Genomic DNA, 18710 nt, shown 5'->3' on the forward strand with positions numbered 1-18710 from the left:
AAGAAAGTATTAATATGAATAAGGGATTGCTCTCCATTGTAATCATTGGATGTTAATATGTGAATGGTTTTTCCTCAATTAAGATCATTGTGAAGATTGGCTTTGTTGAGTGTTTTTCAAATGTGTTGTACATGACACATTCTTCCTTGATTGCATTGCGAAAGTGTAATTTTATTCATTCTCAAGAACCCTTGAAAGTCTACAATGTTTGGTAGTGTGAGCCATACTCTTGTATTAATACAAACCGACTTGATCTCTGATAAGGAAACTCGCTTGATTTTTGGTTAACCTTGCTTTTTCATCAAACAAGGAAATTTATCAAAAGCTATGTATTTGTTACTAGACACCCAAGTTGATCAATAGAACCCATACGAGGAAGTGATTACAGTAATATCGCTAAGGCCAAAGTTATTGATCCTTCTTTTCATGAACATAAAATGTTTTGTAACACTCTTGCTATATCTTAAGAAGAATGCAATGTGATAGTATCTGGCACAAGCTCCAACATACTCGTGTGACACTGATGTGTTAAAAAGGGCCTCAAAGGGCAAATCCACTTGACAAAACTCTTCGTCTACATTCCCAATCCAGAATGTGTTATTATTACCTCTGTGTGGAAGGTAATGTTACTCAATAAGTAAAATATGAATGCCAATTTAACAACCTACCTTAAATGAATTCCTCGTTTTCCGATCATACCCAGCAACTGCTCACACATTTGAATATTGGTTGCGTCCTTGTAATTTTCTAAATTTTTGAAAAGAGATTCCTCTAGAAATCCATATCTTGATTCTCCCAATTTTTGAATCTCTCCGTTATTAGAAATGAGTAAACAACAATCAGACCCACAGCAAGCGCTTGTCATTAATGGATGATTCAATGCTATTTGTTGAATACCATTTCTTGTGAAAGATTGGCCGAGCTGTTCTCTCGAGTTAGATCCTGAGCCGTAGACAGTTCCATCCTTAAGTACTGCAACAAAGTGAAATGCACCAGCTCTAACCTCTTGAACAGGTGATTTAAATGTGTGAAAAATATTACTTGCCACATGTCTCGAATGAACGAGGTACGAGTTGTGACTTCTATTTGCGGCATAATTGAAATCAAATTGTGTGAAATTGTTACCTTAAGGTGGAAACCACCGTACTTACCCTCCATCTGTAACCCAATCTTGACCTGCCAACCTTAACTCGGTACCATTTGTGACAATGATTGAAAAAGAAAAACAACATGCAATGTGAGTTCTGTTTTGATGCATTCATTTTGTGGTAATAGGATTGCGTTATTTATGAGGGAAATTCCATTCGAAAAATCATGGTTTGAAAAAAGATCAAGACGAGTGAAATTCACTTACATTTTGTCGCCCTGCTTCTTTCCATAATTAATGAAATATGGTGTTGCATTGTGTTTGTGTGAGCTTGATCCATTGACATGAAATTGGCCATAATCATTGCTACCAATTCCATAGAGGTCATCATCCCTGGTGGCCAAAATTGTGTAATATGCTCCGCTTGCGATCAATTTCACTGGTGTACCTTTGAGAGAGTTTAAATATAAAACTTTGGCCGTCTCAAAAGTGTTCAGTGAAGAATCGGTGAATCCCAAGTGATGGCAAGGTCTGTTAATTCCCATTGAATAAAGAGAACCATCTGATAAAAGGATCATGATGAAATCGGAGCCAATCGAGACTTGATCGACATGAGAAGTCATTGCTGAAGTCAATACGTCTACATCTTCTTTGCGATAATTTACACAATCACTCGGAATATTGATTTTTGTAAAATTGGGATACAATGAGTTAGTGTTTATCGAACATGGTGATGAAGGAGAGTAGGAAGTCAATGAAAAGCTCTCTTGTCCCGATGCTTGATTTGTGTTTTTGGGCAGTATGGAGGACTTGGTAAGATGTCTTCCTAGAATATACACGTTAGCTTCGGACATGCAGTTAGAGGTGTCGAAGGAATGTTTGCAATTGTTTTAAACTCAATAAATCAGTTGTTGAAGAAAGAAAATGAAAGACAAGCAATGAAGGTTGCCTTTTCGGGCAACTTGTTTGTAAAGCATCATGATAAGTGAGCACATTGGTGAGTACACGCATGTTAAAACACGATAGTGATTGCTCTATTCGATTGATGGACTTTGAATGTCTTGAACCAAATTTCTTTTCTTCACCACAGTGTATCTACTGTTGTAAACTTGTAAAGTTGGTTGACTAGAAAAACTAAAATTTTTGTTGAAAAAAAATACGTCAAAATCAAAATGGTTTGTATCTCTCGCTCATCTTCGCTAGTCTCATTATTGACTTCTGTTTCATCAATGAAATTCTTATTACTTTCAAATATAACAGGCCACAACAAAGAAGAAATGCAGAAAATTGAGAGGACACGTTACTCATGGTCACGGTCGTGTTGGTAAGCACAGAAAACACCCTGGTGGTCGTGGTATGGCTGGTGGTCAACACCATCACAGAATCTGGGTTGATAGATTCCACCCTGGTTACTTTGGTAAGATTGGTATCAGAAGATTCCACATGAACAAGAATCACTTCTTGACCACAAGTGTCAATCTCGATGAATTGTGGAAGATTGCAGGTGAACAAGTATACAACCAAGCTAAGGAAGGTAAATTCGGAACCAAGGCTGTCGTCATTGATGCACACAAGGCTGGTTTCGACAAGGTTCTTGGAAGAGGTGATTTGCCAAAGATCCCAATCGTTGTCAGAGCAAGACTTTTCTCCAAGAGTGCCGAAGAGAAGATAAAGGCTGTTGGTGGTGTATGTGAACTCACTGCTTAAATAAATTTACAAAAATAATAATTTAAATAATTTTGGTTTATTGAGCTTTTACATCAGAAGGCAATCTTTCCGACCAATGCTTGTGTGTTTGTTCAATGATGTGTGTGGCGTATGAACGGTCCAAAAAAGAATCCTGGAATGCAAAATGGTTTTCAGGTTTCCCATCCGTAGTTTTGTACATCCTGAACCAGTCAATAATGTCACGGAGCTTTCCCTTTGGAATGTCGTAAATGTCTTGGGAGAAATGTGAAGCCTGTTCTTCTTCTGGTGTAACAACTTTTGCTAACACTTTCCAATCCATTTCTCCTTCATCAATCATTCCTAAAATTCCAAATATTTTCACTGTATAGACCTCTCCCATTTCTAGTGCATAGTCACTCACTTCTACAATATCTATGGGGTCCCCATCACCTTTGACTGCAATTGTTGGCTGATAAATTCCGTCTTTAACACCACCGAATGGCACATGGATTATCTTGTGTGGATCTTCCCAAGTTTGAGGAAGCATTCCATAATTGAAAGGTATTCCTCCTTTGTCTACTCGGTATGTAAATTCTCTAAGTTTTCCCTTCTTTTCGTCTTGTATGATTGGGTTGTGCTCTTCTTTGGTGTTTACTTCCATCTTTTTAAGTGTTCCGAGAGGAATTTCATTCAAATAATGATATAGATTTAACTTTTCAGAGGCTCTTAGTGGGATATTATGCCATGGAGAAATCAAACATTGTTGAGATTTATACTTAATTTTAAATCCTCTAGCTCCGAGAGTGCCTTCAATAATTTTTGTTATGCCAAGTTTGCCAAGCTGTGAAGTCATTTTTTTGATCTGAAACCATCGTCGCTGGTTTTGCCAAACAATTGGTTATGGAAGCTATTCTGGGTACACAATGCAGAGTGTTTTTATGTTTTTTGTACGCGTATTCTAAAACTTGTCACTCCTTTAAGAAACAGTATCATGCTTTATTCTATTGTATAAATACAATCAACATGTTTTACGCCACTCCATTATTGCCAGACCTTGCATTTTCGTATTCTATTAAAATTGATCCTGCGTTTTGTTTCAACACTTGCATGTACGAGTCATCAAGAGAAGCATGCCTCAGGAAATTTCGCATTCTAGTCTCTGATCGAAAGAATTCAGTTCCACTCTCTGTTGGATTTTGATTCCAATAAACAATGAGACTTGTTTTAACTTGAGATGTAAATTTTCTTTGTCTCTTGATCGTTGTTTCTTGCTTAATAGGAAGATTCATTAGCTGGATAGGTTCTGAATTTGAATTCGAGTTACTTGTTGGTTTTAATTCATGTCCTGTTGTTTCTGGTTGATGACTCATAGATGGTTGTTGTGGTTGTGTTGGTGACAAACTCTCTATTTCCGAAGGAATTAACGAGTTCGTTGAAGAAGGGTTAGGGTTCACAGGTTCTGGCTTTGGAATGGAAAATGTTGGACCTGTATTCATTCCCTCAGTCTTTAGATTCTGCTTATTTGGTGTTTCATTAAAGAGCAATGATAAATCGGTATTGAGAAGGAAAAATCTACGAATGCAATTATTTCTTCCACTCTCAATAATCTTGTCGAGACATCGGAGCGTATTCAAATGATAGGCAACTCGTAAGCAAGTCATGAGATCGTAATAGGCATTGGGAGGATTCATTCGAATCTTATTAGTTGCATGTGTGGCCAAGTTTTTCAAATATTGGAAGGCTTTCACAATGGTGTTCACATCCTCGGAAATGTGCATCTTGTTGAAATGATCGACCAAGTGTGGAATTGTAGAGAATGCTGACTCTTCAATATATTGATCAATCTCTTTCAATACGCATTGAAGGGATTGCTTTAGTTGTTGATCTCCAATGCAAGCGAGTTGGGCGAGAAGCTGCTTCAATGGCAATCGTTGTTGTGGAGCTTGCGTAGGGGTTATGGTTGTTGTTGGTAATACCACCACAGAATTGGAATGAGAAGTACTTGTCGTAGCCGCCAGTGTGGGTGCAGAGCTGGTGGAAGTGTTGAGCACTTGTTGTTGTTGTTGTTTCATCATGATGGTCTTTTGCTGGATAGCTTCGGAGATGGGTGCATTCAGAGGCCTCATCACGCTGGTATCACCCGTCCTGTTTTCTGGGTTTTTCATGGGATTGGTGTTATGATGGTTATTCAAATTGGATGTGCGTGCTCTTGAATTCTTAATGATCGGTTTTTGTGTTTTGTTCTCTTGTTTCATCACCATTTCTTGTTTAATCTTTACGCTGTTCGTTGATGCTGTGGTTGAGCGTTTGGAAAGATGTCGCTCGCGTTCAGTGCCACTTGAGACATGTCGGAGAGGTTTTTCATTGGATGATGATGACGGTATTGAAGAGGAGGATGAAGCTTGAGCAGGCGTTCGCGAGCCAACGTTAGTAACTCGAGTGGGATTTTTGACGAGGGTCATTTGCCTCTATTATTTTTGAAGGTTTGCCAAAAATGATGACGTTGGCAAATCTGAATTCTTGTTACTGAGCTTTTCTGGATGTTGCGAACTGGGGTCATCATATAATGAGAAGAATTAATTGTTAAAGGATGACAAAGAATTTATGATTAAGTGAAATTGAGAAATTTATTCTGGTTGCTTATGGTAATTGACTCTCCTTTGGTGATACCTTTTTCAACTTCTTGTAAACCTTGTAATAAATGACATTTCCAACAATGAAGCCAAGAGTCAACAAAAAGAGAGCAAAGTTGACCACACCGTAGAATAAGAATGGTCCGCTTGGTTTCCAATCATCGTAGAGAACTCCTCCAACCTTGGTGGCTAACAGAATACCTGCAGCACCAAACAAAGTGAATATACCACTCACACTTCCTCTGACTTTGTTTGGAGATTCAGCAGTTACCAATACTTGGCTGCAAACAATAACACCAATCTCACCAATACCGATCAAAGCAATTGGCAAGTACACAAATCCGCCTGTCACATCTGAGAGCAATGATAACATTGTGTATCCAACGCCAGATATTATTGAGACTACTGCCATAGTAATTAATCTTGACATCTTTCTGATGAAAGTATCTGTGGTTTGTTCAGTGGTGTCTTGCTTCTTTCTTCTAAATCTCAAATCAGCAAAAACTCCTACAAACGGTGCAGCTACAAGGGCAAAAGTTTGACAAATACCAGAAATTGTACCTCCTCTTGCAATAGCGTCTGCCTTTGAGGAGTCATGATCATTAATCATTTGTTGGGACACCCATAATGTAATAAATGTAGTGATCAATGTTGCATCACCTCTTGCAACAAAACTGGATGCATAAGCTAAAATGAGAGATGGTCTTTTTGCAGGAGCTTTAAACAAGCCTTGAATCAAAACATCCCTAATTCTTTTTAAATATCTAACAAATACATTATCTGATGGCTCATCAGAATCAGACTCTTCGTCTGAGCTACTCTCAATTCCGTCAATATTTTTTGTCTTTTTCTTGGCAAAATAGTTTTCACAGATAGGGAAAATCTTTCCTTTGTAAAAGATCATCAGGGCACACATTGCAACCACACAGAATAAGGACATGACAATAAATGAAATAAACCCAGCTTGGCCAGAAGGAATTGATGGGTTTGCAGATTGAATCCATTGTGGTATTTTCAAATAAACCAAAGCAGATAAAACAGCTCCTAGACCAGAACAAAGTCCAAGAAGACCAGAGGCTTTTCCTCTGTCCTTATTTTTCACGTAGTCTCCCAAAATGGCAGTAAGCATACTACTGGTACTTGCTGCACCTATGGCAAAAATTATTCTGTATAAAATTAATTGACCTGGAGTCAAGGCAAATGTGTACAAGAAGAGGCCAAGTGCCATCAACAAAAATCCAACCATGTACACAAATTTTCTTCCTTTCAAAAGGTCTGTCAGAATTCCCCAAAACATTCCAAAAACAATGATGCAAATTTCATTGTAGAAAGAAAGATCGCCTGTTCGTACAGAGAAAATGATGAGTGCTCATCATCGTTCACAATAACTGGTACATACCTGCTAATTTGCCCTGATCTTGCCTTCTTACGTGGCCTCTTAAATAAGCCTCAAAGACGTAACTTGCCATTGCATTTATGAAAACGAAAATACCAATGAGGACAATGGTTAAAGCGTAGTAGCATGTTATGTTCACCCAAGTGACGCCTTTTTTGAGCTCAATAATGCCCAAATACCTGTCTGTTCTAATAAAGCCACATAAAACCTTTGGACCTTTCTTGGCAGAGGCCATGTTCGAATCTGATGATGAATTCTTTGACTCTGTTGATACAGTATTTGGTTCCTTGATATCATTGCTTGCGTGGTTGATTGCTTCCTGCGTCTGAGAAGAGGGTTTGAATTCCTGTTGTTGATACGCAAATTCGGATGAAGAATTTTCAAGACGTTCTTGAGACTCCATTGTGAGTGATGAATTATTAATTTTATGGTTTTTTGGTGTAGTAACGGAGCAAAATTGGAAGGAATGTGGAGTGAGCACTGGATGATTATTAGCTCGCAAGGATTTTCAAGTGTTGGTATGATCGTAAAGCAACAAGCCTATTCAAGAGAACTGTTGCGTGTCCGAGCGAGAGAGACTTGTCGAATGATTTTTTGATGTGGTTGTGGGATTCGACCAAAAAAGCCAAAAATGCGAGTGCTCTGGGTCTTCAGTCAATTTCAAGCGCTGTTTCGTCGAGTAACGAGTCCGAGAAGTAACGAGGTAAAAAAAGGTGAATAGGATAAATTCATGGGAAGTAATGGGTGAATGTTCAAGAATGGATAATTTCAAGAAATGAATCCTTGATGATTGTATTCCATTTCAAGAAAGCAATAACAGGATTGTAGACTGCTCTATGTAAGCAAAGGTTTATTCACCCATGTCCTTACGAGCTCCTTCAGCCTGTTCTCGCTCTGCCAAATCAAAGGACCTTCCGTCAAGTTTTTTGAGTGTTGGTAATCTCCTCAACACCTCAATTCTCCAGTTTTCTCCGTTATCTTTTGAATTCTTTTCTAAAGGGTTTCCTTGAAGCAACAAATCTTCAAGCTCTGGAAGCTCCTTAAGTCGGTCCACCTCCGACCATGAGCTAATTTTGTTATTTCCACAATATAATACTTTTAGTTTCTTCAATTTCTCAATCCCTGCCAAAGACGTCAAATTGTTGTATGAGAGCCATAATTGTTCCAGCGTTGGGGCCACAGCCTCCAAGTTTTCTAATCTCTTGATTTGATTTCTTGAAAGTGACAGTATTTCTAAGGAAACTAGTCCTTGCAGACCTCCTATTCTGTCTATACAATTTGTTGACAGTGCAAGTCTTTTACAATTTTTCATTTGGGCCACAGTTGTGTCCATCTTTTCAATCGGAGGCACCCACCCATATAACATTATTTGTTCAGCCTCTCCCACTTTTTGCCCGGTCTTTTCCTCCCACGCTTTTACTGCATCTCTCAAGAAGAACACCTATTTTCGGTGGAGAGTTATTAACAACGATAAATATTAAACATTCCGATCCACAATATAAATTCCGATCAATTTCCAATATGTCTTTACTCATCACATACCATCTTTTATATACAAAATTAAACGACAATCCTCAGTTTTGTTGATAATTACGGAATGACACTCCAAAGTTCAATTTACGAAATGTTTCCAATTTTTTTAAATTTTTTTCGATAATACAACCCGCCTGTAAACGTAAAGGGCGCCAAAAGCTTGTGACATGCTGGTTGTGGAGTTCTTAGTCCACCAGATCCCTGTTACTCCAAAACAATACATATTTTTTGAGGTGACATTATGGCAATGCATCTTTCGAGTTAAATTGTCGCATTAATAAATGTTCCTCAAAAGGTATGAATGATGAGAAGATATGAGGTGTTAGCGTTATCTGAGACTCAACGGTACAACACTTGAAGAAAATACCTCGACAGATCCTCAATTTTTAAAACACATTCCCCTTTCACCATGACAAAGCTTTTGAAATCCGCTTTTGTTTTTGTTGTGACAGTGTATGCCTTCTCAGTATTCACAAACGCAGAACTTTATTCAGGTGATAAGAAGGATGCATTAGACACAAAAGATACCAGCACAGCTCCAATTGTAAACACATGGTGGGCAAATCCAAATGCATTCTTTGTGAATCAATTTCCGTTTGGAACGAACATACCAGCCAGTTTTTGGAAGACGAACATTTGGAATGGCAATAATGGTGTGTTTTGGAACGCACAACTCAACCCTTTCAACAATGCCTTGTTCTTTCAAAACGGCCTCAATCAAGCCATGATGTTTCCTGGTCTGCAAAATGGCAACTTGTTATTTGGAGCTTTTGGAAACAACGGCTTTGCATTCCCTGCTTGGAATGGTGCCATCTTGGGTGTCAATAACGCCTTTCCAGGTGTAGTGCCACCATTTGGTGCTGTACCAGCGATTCAAGCCAAGAATGCAGTTCACTTCCCAGTCACTGAAGGATATGATATTGAGTACAACTTCCCTGGTGGAAAGGCCAAACAATTCTTTGCCCAATCCAAGATTGAAAGCAAAGTGTTTTGAGACCATGACTCACAATAAACAAACGACAATAATAATTTGTTAATTTTATTGTTGTGAATGATGGGTTTACTTGGTCTTTGTGAAACCGATGAGAGAAGCATTTTCTCTGAAGCATTGTCTGCAGAGTCCGAGACCATACTTGCGGATCAAACCCTTTCTGTTACCGCAAACCTTGCATCTTCTAGCACCCTTTGCGTTGTTCTTTGGGTGAGAGAACCAGATATTTTCGTAGCCCATGTTGTCTTTGTTTCACTGATGAGGTACTTGTTCAAGCCATCAAAAATCAAACAAAAAATGACACTAACCTTGGTGTGATTGTGGCGTATTTTTTTCAAACGAAAATTTTAATCAATGCTGGTCAACTAAAGATAAAAGTTTACAATGCAAGGGACTTGCTCACAGAGCACACTTGGTCTGTCTCAACTCTTTCAAAGTCTCAACTATTTTCTTATCCAGACTGTTCGATTGATGGATAAGGGGCAACAATGAAACATTTGATGAGTTCATTGCACTTTCCGAGTGGTTATTGACAAGGATGTTGTGCCAAGATTTTTCGAGTTGCTCGAATTCTGCAAGCAATCGAGAAGCTGATGTTTGAATGTTTTGCATGGCTTTGATTGTTTCAATAATTTCCTCTTTTGGAGTAACTCTTGGATATGAAGCAAGAGTAAAGTCAATTTTTTGCCGTACCAATAGATAGTGCTTTAGCTTTTCCAAAAAGGATGTTCTGGAAGCAAGAAGGCTTCCAAATTGATTGCTCTGGAGAATCACTTCAAACCCTTGCCCTCCAAGACAAGTTGAAATCTTGAGCTTTACATCCTCTCCATTTGGAGTTCTTAATAATGATGGCGTCGAAAAGTTGTTGGAGGACAGTTTGGCATCTCTACGATCAACAAGTGATACCCAATCATCTTGGCTCAGGCTAGATATTTCTTCAAGAGGTATTCTCAACATATTTTCCCAGTTCATTGTATATCTTTCCTCAAGGGGATTCACCTTCAGCTTGAAAGTGTGCGAAATTGTACTTGTCAGCAGTGGATTTAAGTGGTCCAAATAAGGAATGCTTTTGTAATGTTTTCGAAATAGATGACGGATACGCTTTGAAGGGTTCATTGTGTTGGATAATGGAGCAGAAATAAATCTCAGAGAGTTCGAGTGTTCTAAATGAATATCAAGTAAATCCATCATATTAAATTTTTGGTCTTTAAGAACTAGTGAAAAATGGCCTTCTGTTTGATTGAACGAGAGTATAACGCTGATGTTAAATGACGAATAGCCGCTTTGAGGCGAGAGTAGAATAGTTCTCGTCCATGTGCTCCGACTTTCTAAATGATTGATAGGAAAAGAGTAACACTCTAACTTGTGGTTGCTCCATTCGACCATTACAATAACTACAAGTTGAGAAATTGAGATCATTGAAAACTACTTACTTGTCCACTGATTGGTCAATACGAAATCTGTTCCATTATTCACAGTACATTCCATTACAGTTTGCATGTCTTCTTTCCGTGTAAAGCATTTGATGTTGCTTGCAAGTTTCTTTCCTTGTTCCTTCCATTCATGGAGAAGATGCATAGCAGTATTAAGTGTGTAAATTTCTCTGTTTAAGTGGTCTTGTTCTCTTTTGGCTCCATCTAATTTACTAAAACTCTCGTCCACTTGTTGTATCATTTCCCGAACTCCATTTTGTAATCGATTCGAAGCAACAGAGTGACACAACCAATCGTCTATAGCAGTATGTGATGGTATTATGATATGATCCACATTTCCAGATTTTGTAAATATAGTACATGCGCCTTTAGCTCTCATGTTCCTTTTCTTTTCGTCAAGAGAAGTGAGCTTTAGTTGTGAAAAAGATAATTCCGTGTTAGGGAATGAAAGAACGTTGAAAGGTTGATACTTCCTAGCTTTGAGCTCATGTAAAATTGCAATATTTGATTCTGATGGTATTTCTCTAACTTCCACAGAATCAAATAATTTAATGGTTGTAGACGTCTTTGTCAATGCATCATTCGATGGTATCTTATTGTAAATTGTGAATGAAAATAGAGAGCCGATGTCATTGGAAACAATCAATTGGTTTTTGACTACAATTGAAGAAGCTATTTTGAGGTTAATAAAACAGGACCGTTTGATAATTTGTTCTCCGTCATGGTATAACAATACTATGTGTCCCTCATGGCTATTTTGAAGGTTAGAATAGTCAATGGCGTTACGGTCTACATACCTAACACAAATAATTGAGTTGCACTTTTCATTGCTAGTGTTAGTGCCAGATATTGATAGTGGTATTATATTTTGTACAGAATTTCTTACAGTTAAAATTGTTCTATAACAGCTCATTTCTGAAAATCTCTCAATAATATTCTTATTTGAAGGAAAGCAAAAAACTCTTCCATTTTCACAACCAACCAAACAAATACAGGATGTCATTAAAATAAATTCGCTTCCAAAGAGTGCTTGAAAAAACTCTTCAGTAAGAATGTAACTATTTTGGTCCGAGAGTTGAGATATTTTGCTGGTGTTGGATGAGTAATAAAGACAATTCACTCTTGAATGAAATGTTGAGGGCGCTTTACAAAGAGGGGCAAGTACTAACTCATCTGTTTCCTCGTCTTGAAACAATTTGTAAATCTGCATTTTGGATAGCAATAAAATGTGTTTGCCTCCTCTCTTTGCATCTTCACTAAAAAGATTTTGTATTGCTTCTGGCTCAATAGATTGAATTTGATAAATAGACTCTGGAAGCTGTTGCAACACGTCAGTGTCAGATATGTCCTTAATAATAATTCCTTCACTGGATATAAAGTAATCTCTCCATTCAGATTGAAAGTTTTTTGCATCACTCGAATCTACTCTTGAGAAAATGGAAGAGGTTTGTTTCGGTGTAGATTGAGTGGATTTTCTTTGAGCGTTTTTTCTCTTTTTCTCTTTCTTTAAAATTTCAAATAAATAGATATTATCATCGGAACAACTTAATATAATTGATATCTTGTTCTTCTTTCTTTGATACATATGGTAACATAGGATTTTCACATCGTTTGAAGAAAATCTTATTATTTGTTTTAATTCGTAATTCACAAGAATATGTATCAGCTTGTCTGATAGATGTAAAGCTGTAATAATTTTTTCTGAATTTAGATCATCTTCATTGATGATGACGATTGATTGCATCCGATTGGTATTGCTCCCAAAACTGAATTTTTGATCCTCTAAATTCGTCGCTGTGCCGTTCCATAACATCAACTCTCGCTTCACCCTTCTTTCCGTAAGACATTTTGATTTTGAATCATATTTGTTTTGCCTGTGTGATGACGGAAGTGAGGTAGACAACGAGGATGTCAAATCTAGGCTCATTTTTTTCTGTGCGAAAGAAAAGTCTTCTTGTGTTTATTGGAAGGACTCTTTCATGTATTAATGATGGTAATTGGGGTATGTTACTTTTGGTCTCGCAAGAGCAAACAAGTCGGAGTCCATTCGCAGTGGATTTTCAACAAACAAAAAAAAATGAAAAAACTGCTCTGTTCCTCTCGGTCTATTGCAACAAACAGCTTCGGAAATATTTGTGCAAAAAAAAGTTTCTTGGCATTGATCACAGCAAATTCCCATACATTACACAACAATGATCATCAAAATATAAGAAGCTTTTCATGTTGCATAATTCCAATGAAAAAAAAAAGTAATAGCGGAGCAATAGTTAAATCAAAGAAAAAGAGGATAGGACAAAGCTTTTTTGTGGATGGAGATGATGACTTTGTCATGTTTGAAGCTTCATCACATTACGACGGAGATATTGGAGATGAAAGTGCATTCTTTCATCCCATGATGGGAATGGCTCCAGATTTATTTGACCAAGCATTCCAATACGATAAAGAGCACCAAAATCATGATAGCGTTGCGATCAATTGGCATGAGGAAAAGGATCATCATGAATTGGTTATTACATGTCCTGGGCTTACGAAAAAGAGTGCAAAGGCAACATTTGACAAATCTGATAACAGTATTGTGATAAAAGGAAAGCTAAAGCCTATTGCAAGCCACATTGAAAGCATAACTTTTCATAGAAGAGTTTCACTACCAGATAATGTTAACTTTAACGAAAAACCATATATTACTGACATTAATGTTGAAAGGTCGGAATACTGCGATCATGAAGGAATTTGTGTAATTATTGCAAAAACTGGATGTGAGCCAGCTCGTTCTCACTCGAATACTCCTGAGAATACGAATTCTGTGGACGCTTCTGAAGTAGATGACGAAACAAATGACATGTTTGAAAGCTCACAACACTTCTCTGACGAATCTGAAGAAATGCCACAATCTCATGCCAAGCCAAAACCAAAGAAAAAGCCTAAAAAGTCATCCAAACCATCGAAAAATACGTTTGATGAAGATTTTATTATTGACGCCCAATTTATTGAGAAATGTGCATAATTTACATGAGCATCATTAAATTGGGTTCATGCATGACCATATGTTAATTATTCTTTTTTCGCATCAAAGAATACACAATGACCAGAACGCACTTGGCAAGTCCAATTAGCATAAAGCCGTGTGAAAAACCAAAATAGATCATTCTCAACATTTTTGCTCCCATGGATCCAGAGCCATCGTTTTTTCCTCCAAAGGAACTGGTTGAACCCCATGTTCTTAATTCTAATTCATGAATGTTGATATTAGGTGATTCTTTCACCAGCGACAGGAATGAAAGAGCTTTATAACAGAAGGCCAAAAGGGCCAGGATAGCTCCAATTTCAAAAATGATAAATCCACCATGAAAAATTCCTTTGCTCACGCCTCTTCCTGAAATCATGAAGGAAATGAAGAGCATGACCAATAAGGTAAGAGGAATGAACACTCCAATGGAAAAGAAGTGGCCATGAATGAGCGTTCCTTGTTGATAGGCATACTCTCCCACTCGGAAATACGGTACACTTAACTTGGTACTCTCTCGGAACACAAAACCTGAGCACATGGCACAAATGATCATCACAGACATGAAGATCAAGATATGTTTGGCAATACTAAAGTAATATTTAGGGAACATGATGTTGAGAGAAATAAGCTCCTTTTGGGAAGAGTTTTTTGGTTGATTTTGTGGTGGGGAAGTATGTATAAAGGCTTTATCTTCTTTCATATCAATTTCTTCCTCATCATCACTATTTCCGTTGAGAAGCACCTCAGAATGATGATTCACTTGATTCCGAGAAAGTGGATGGCTAGTAGGCAGTTCGTATGAGCCTGTCGAGGGTACAGAATTGTTGTGGAGGTCCTCCAACTCGGTAATGGGTGGCGTTGTCTCCGTTGAAAAGAGGACTCTGGAAGAGGGTGGTGCAGTCATTTCATTCATTTGTTTTTAATTGATTTCGCCGAGATGTTGGCATGTCAACCCATATAAGGACATATTTTGGTGCAACAGTGCGTTATCGATCTTCTTCGTAGAAAGGGTTCTTGTGCAGAGACGACGTTTGGTTTTCTGATGGTGTTGTTCTTAAAGAAGCCGATCTTGTACAAAACCACAACTTGAGCCGGTTGTGGAGAGTTTATTATGGAATATGCCTTGTAACCCTTATTATTGCTTCAGAGTCAGCATTATGATGACGACTGTTTGATTGGTTGAGTTTTCAAGGTTTGTTGAACCCTTAATATTTCATAAAGTCATACTGTCTATTTGTCAATTGACAGTTGATGAAACAAGTTGTTCGTCAGTTCGATCGCAGTGAACTCTTTCTTCTGACTCAACCCAAGTTCGAAATAAAACACCGCAAAGTCATTTACCACATCAAAAAATTGCAATTATAATTGACAACAACAGTCATGCTTGACCGTTCAACAGCTAACCAACAACCATCATCAACTCTGGGAGGTTCAATGGAAACCAAAAGATCTCTGACACGAGAACAATCCATCGAGTTCAACGGCATTGATATTCTACGAATACCTCTCTGCTCGATAAAAACATTCTATCATGACCCTACGAGTAGTAGCATCACAACCCAACAACACTATTCATCGAAGAATACATGCAATAACACAACTACGACGAATACCACTGAAGAAACGAATGAACGAACACAACAACAACCACACGAACCATACAAACAACAAGAACAACAACAACCATTCGCACCAAGGATGACAGAAACAACAACAACACCTACGTTGGAGATCCCTCGAACTTGTCCAACGACGGTTATGGACCCAGCTCAAGCGAACCGTTGTTTCAACCAAATACAAAATTTTTCATTCTCCATGCAACCACAACTTTACTCTGTGAATACACCCGTTGCAACCGATGAGGAACAATGCTTGGATCACCAACCCATTCTCCACTCCAATGCATCCGTTTCTACAACAACAACAACCACTTTTTCAATTCCTTCTCTCTTTCGATCACAAATTTTCGCATCCAATCAATGCAGACGAGTGGCAACCGTAGGTCTCTTTCTCTTTCACATCCTTCTGCAGATGGTATTGAATTTGCTGTGTGCAGGACAAGCCTTTTTATTTGAGAATTTTTCACTCGTGGCTGTGCTTGTCTATGTACCAAAGATTGTTATTGGAACCATGATTGTGATTGCCATCCAGAGAAAGCAAGTAAGATTACTCCACTTCTTGTTGGGTGCCTTGCTGTTGGATTTGATTTATGTTTCCATGTTTTTGGTGATTGTCTACTCGGGGACTTTGCAATTGGGAGGACAAGGAAAGAGATTTTCAGAAACTTTTGAAATGCAAGATCATTATGAGCCTCGTCATTTACAAGCTGCACCATTCTCGCTTATTGCACCTCTCAATTTATTCCATGAAAGGACGGGAGTGTTTTTGGAAGAGGTGAAACCAAAGCCACCTCCTCAAAACAATAACCCTCCCAAGAAACAACAATCTGAAACGAAAAGCTTTAGAATGGAATATTGTATTTCCATTCAATTTGTAGAGCTTGCAGTTATATTCTTGACATTGTTTTGGACCTACAGTCTGGGCTCATCTTCGTAGCACGTCATGGTCAATAAACTAAGCAACAGTTTCTAAGCAAGTAACATGTTTCAGTTAAAACATTACGAGGAAAACAATTTGTTACATAATATAAATGCACGATCACATTTTTAATTCTTCAATAATGCTTTCACCACAGATTCCACTTTAAGAGTTCTCAAATCTGTATACGTTTGGCCTACACCCACAAAAACAATTGGATGACCTGTCTTGTGAACCATGGATACAGCTGCACCAACTTTTTCATCAATGGTATCAAATTTCGTGAGTACAATACCATCAATCAAGTCCTTTGTTTGTTTGGTTGAAGTTTCATTTTGAGCCAAAATCTTGAGCGAAGAGTTGAATTTTTGTAATTGATCAATACCGTCATTACCAACTAGAGCTTCACCAACAAAGAGAACTAGATCTGGTTGATTGACTTGAATGAGCTCAATCAAAGATTTCATCAAAGGTTCATTATCTTGCATTCTTCCAGCAGTATCTACCAAAACAATATCATACTTGTTCTTCTTTGCATGAGCAATAGCTTCTTTAGCGAGACTGGCTGCATTCTTTCCATAACCCTTTTGGAACACAGGTACACCCAAACAACGAGCGTGAACTTGCAATTGCTCTACAGCCCCAGATCTAAATGTGTCGCACGCAGCGATCAAGCAAGAAAATTCTTTTTGTAAAAGCCAGTAGCAAATCTTTGACAAAGTTGTGCTCTTACCAACTCCGTTCACTCCACAAAATACAATGACATAGGGTCTTCCTTGTTCTCTGGCTGTTGATGCTTCCTTGAGAATGTTAATTGTTCTGGTTGGTGTAAGGATTCTAGTAAGGGTTTCTGCTAACACCTTTGTGACTTCTGATTTTACAGAAGAAAATGTTCCCAATTTTTTACCTACTAAACCTTCCAATACTGAGTCACAAATACTGACAGCAATTTCTTGAGCAACATTTTTCTTCATCAATGATTGTTTAAATTCTTCCATTACCGGATCAAGATCCTCTTTTGTGAGAGTTCTACCGTTTGTCAAGGTGGAGAAGAATGATGTGAAAATATTTCCTTTCTTTGGTGCTGTTTCTTCTTCTTCTTCTTCCTCAGAACTCTCTGATTCCAAACCTGCATCGATATCTGTTTGTTGATTTGGATTTGGTAAATATTTGTCTTTGTGTCGTTGAAGCTCATCATCTTCATTTTCAGCTTTTCTTGAAAAGTCAATTTTTCCTTCCTTCTTCTTGTTGTAAGTTGTGTCAAATGTATCCCATGTGGTTGCTTCCTTCTTGGTTTTTGTTTTTGTGACTACTGGAGTGGTATCTTCTGGAGAATCTGTTTTCTTTGAAGACTTTTTTGGTCCGTTCTTTACCTTACTTAATCGCTTCTTCATTTTCTCAATATTAGCTAACACAGTCTCATTCATGCCACCGTTGGATGTCCTTTGACTCGAGCCAGACTTGATCTCTTCTTCCTCGTCGCTTTCATCAGATTCCGAAGCTGGAGTGACGGGTTTAGCAGATGATTTATCTTTCTTCTTCTTTTCGTATTTGTTTGTTGGTGTTTTTGGTGAATTGGAAGCATTTTGTAACAATTCTTCTCCCTGTTTGATTTGTTTTTCAATAAATGTTGTCTTTTTGTCAGATTCGTCGTCATCCTCTTTCTTTTCCTTCTTTTTATATTGCTTAATGAGAAGTCCTTCTTTTTGTAATTGTTTTTCTTCTCTTGATCGCTCTTCAAGAGTATCAACAATCTTGGTATATTCTTTATCAAAATTAAATTCGACATTACTCAGTGATGGCATTCCTTTTCCGATTCCTTTAGCGTCTTGCAAAGTCTTTTTGAACGTGGAAACAAACTTTTGTTTCACTGTTTCTAAAAGAGTGTCGATAAAAGTAACTTGAATAGAAATTGAATGAATGGCAACAAAGATTAGTTCAAATTCATTTTCTTGAACCCAAGTCAACAAGTATTCGTTGTGATACGTGAATTTCTTTTCTGAAAGACGATCTTCCAACAAAATGGAACGAATCAACTCGTTGATCGGATTTCCACTCAACTGAAATCCAGTATGGCTCCACAGAACCAGCCCTCCTTTCGTAAGAACTGTAAAATTATCAATCATGATGTTATTCAAAACCTAAATAAATTGCTCGGATAATAACGGTGTTGAAATGATGAGGAATGAGTGATTGAGAAATCAAAATACTCTATTAAAGTAATGCGTTTTTTTTTTGATAAAGAATTTGGATCCAAACAATGGATGTTAAGAAGCGAACGTGGCAAGAGAAGGTTGAAGTGATGTCATCACGCATGAACGATTATTTAATTTTTGAGATAATGGGGAATTTCCGAAGGATCCGAGTGGAGCTGAAAACGTCTTCATCTTTGCAACGACTCTCGACTTGGTAACTTTTGTACAG

General features: G+C 37.8%; 12 protein-coding genes across 12 annotated transcripts; 4 read left to right on the forward strand and 8 right to left on the reverse strand.

The window, feature by feature from the left end:
• Positions 1-356: 356 nt before the first annotated feature.
• C9374_005692 (uncharacterized protein) lies at positions 357-1941 on the reverse strand (the record flags this gene model as incomplete). The annotated part of the gene is made up of 4 exons (XM_044695470.1): positions 357-609; positions 669-1082; positions 1152-1244; positions 1355-1941. 4 exons carry the CDS (start codon positions 1939-1941, stop codon positions 357-359), a joined length of 1347 nt encoding a protein of 448 aa, XP_044547579.1.
• A 318-nt stretch (positions 1942-2259) lies between these two features.
• C9374_005693 (uncharacterized protein) lies at positions 2260-2794 on the forward strand (the record flags this gene model as incomplete). Its single annotated transcript, XM_044695471.1, has 2 exons — positions 2260-2262; positions 2348-2794. 2 exons carry the CDS (start codon positions 2260-2262, stop codon positions 2792-2794), a joined length of 450 nt encoding a protein of 149 aa, XP_044547580.1.
• A 37-nt stretch (positions 2795-2831) lies between these two features.
• Positions 2832-3608, reverse strand: C9374_005694 (uncharacterized protein; the record flags this gene model as incomplete). Its single annotated transcript, XM_044695472.1, has 1 exon — positions 2832-3608. The coding sequence occupies one exon, from the start codon at positions 3606-3608 to the stop codon at positions 2832-2834; it is 777 nt and encodes a 258-aa protein (XP_044547581.1).
• Positions 3609-3783: 175 nt separating this feature from the next.
• Positions 3784-5217, reverse strand: C9374_005695 (uncharacterized protein; the record flags this gene model as incomplete). Its single annotated transcript, XM_044695473.1, has 1 exon — positions 3784-5217. One exon carries the CDS (start codon positions 5215-5217, stop codon positions 3784-3786), a length of 1434 nt encoding a protein of 477 aa, XP_044547582.1.
• A 178-nt stretch (positions 5218-5395) lies between these two features.
• On the reverse strand, positions 5396-7187 carry C9374_005696 (uncharacterized protein; the record flags this gene model as incomplete). The annotated part of the gene is made up of 2 exons (XM_044695474.1): positions 5396-6729; positions 6788-7187. The coding sequence occupies 2 exons, from the start codon at positions 7185-7187 to the stop codon at positions 5396-5398; spliced, it is 1734 nt and encodes a 577-aa protein (XP_044547583.1).
• A 447-nt stretch (positions 7188-7634) lies between these two features.
• Positions 7635-8329, reverse strand: C9374_005697 (uncharacterized protein; the record flags this gene model as incomplete). Its single annotated transcript, XM_044695475.1, has 2 exons — positions 7635-8225; positions 8327-8329. 2 exons carry the CDS (start codon positions 8327-8329, stop codon positions 7635-7637), a joined length of 594 nt encoding a protein of 197 aa, XP_044547584.1.
• Positions 8330-8726: 397 nt separating this feature from the next.
• Positions 8727-9311, forward strand: C9374_005698 (uncharacterized protein; the record flags this gene model as incomplete). Its single annotated transcript, XM_044695476.1, has 1 exon — positions 8727-9311. The coding sequence occupies one exon, from the start codon at positions 8727-8729 to the stop codon at positions 9309-9311; it is 585 nt and encodes a 194-aa protein (XP_044547585.1).
• Positions 9312-9707: 396 nt separating this feature from the next.
• Positions 9708-12668, reverse strand: C9374_005699 (uncharacterized protein; the record flags this gene model as incomplete). Its single annotated transcript, XM_044695477.1, has 3 exons — positions 9708-10702; positions 10742-11493; positions 11539-12668. The coding sequence occupies 3 exons, from the start codon at positions 12666-12668 to the stop codon at positions 9708-9710; spliced, it is 2877 nt and encodes a 958-aa protein (XP_044547586.1).
• A 150-nt stretch (positions 12669-12818) lies between these two features.
• On the forward strand, positions 12819-13745 carry C9374_005700 (uncharacterized protein; the record flags this gene model as incomplete). The annotated part of the gene is made up of 1 exon (XM_044695480.1): positions 12819-13745. One exon carries the CDS (start codon positions 12819-12821, stop codon positions 13743-13745), a length of 927 nt encoding a protein of 308 aa, XP_044547587.1.
• A 43-nt stretch (positions 13746-13788) lies between these two features.
• C9374_005701 (uncharacterized protein) lies at positions 13789-14661 on the reverse strand (the record flags this gene model as incomplete). Its single annotated transcript, XM_044695481.1, has 1 exon — positions 13789-14661. One exon carries the CDS (start codon positions 14659-14661, stop codon positions 13789-13791), a length of 873 nt encoding a protein of 290 aa, XP_044547588.1.
• A 467-nt stretch (positions 14662-15128) lies between these two features.
• On the forward strand, positions 15129-16304 carry C9374_005702 (uncharacterized protein; the record flags this gene model as incomplete). The annotated part of the gene is made up of 1 exon (XM_044695482.1): positions 15129-16304. The coding sequence occupies one exon, from the start codon at positions 15129-15131 to the stop codon at positions 16302-16304; it is 1176 nt and encodes a 391-aa protein (XP_044547589.1).
• A 110-nt stretch (positions 16305-16414) lies between these two features.
• Positions 16415-18412, reverse strand: C9374_005703 (uncharacterized protein; the record flags this gene model as incomplete). Its single annotated transcript, XM_044695483.1, has 1 exon — positions 16415-18412. The coding sequence occupies one exon, from the start codon at positions 18410-18412 to the stop codon at positions 16415-16417; it is 1998 nt and encodes a 665-aa protein (XP_044547590.1).
• Positions 18413-18710: the final 298 nt, after the last annotated feature.

The sequence above is a fragment of the Naegleria lovaniensis genome (genome assembly GCF_003324165.1).
Source record: "Naegleria lovaniensis strain ATCC 30569 chromosome Unknown tig025, whole genome shotgun sequence".
NCBI lineage: Eukaryota > Heterolobosea > Eutetramitea > Acrasida > Naegleriidae > Naegleria > Naegleria lovaniensis.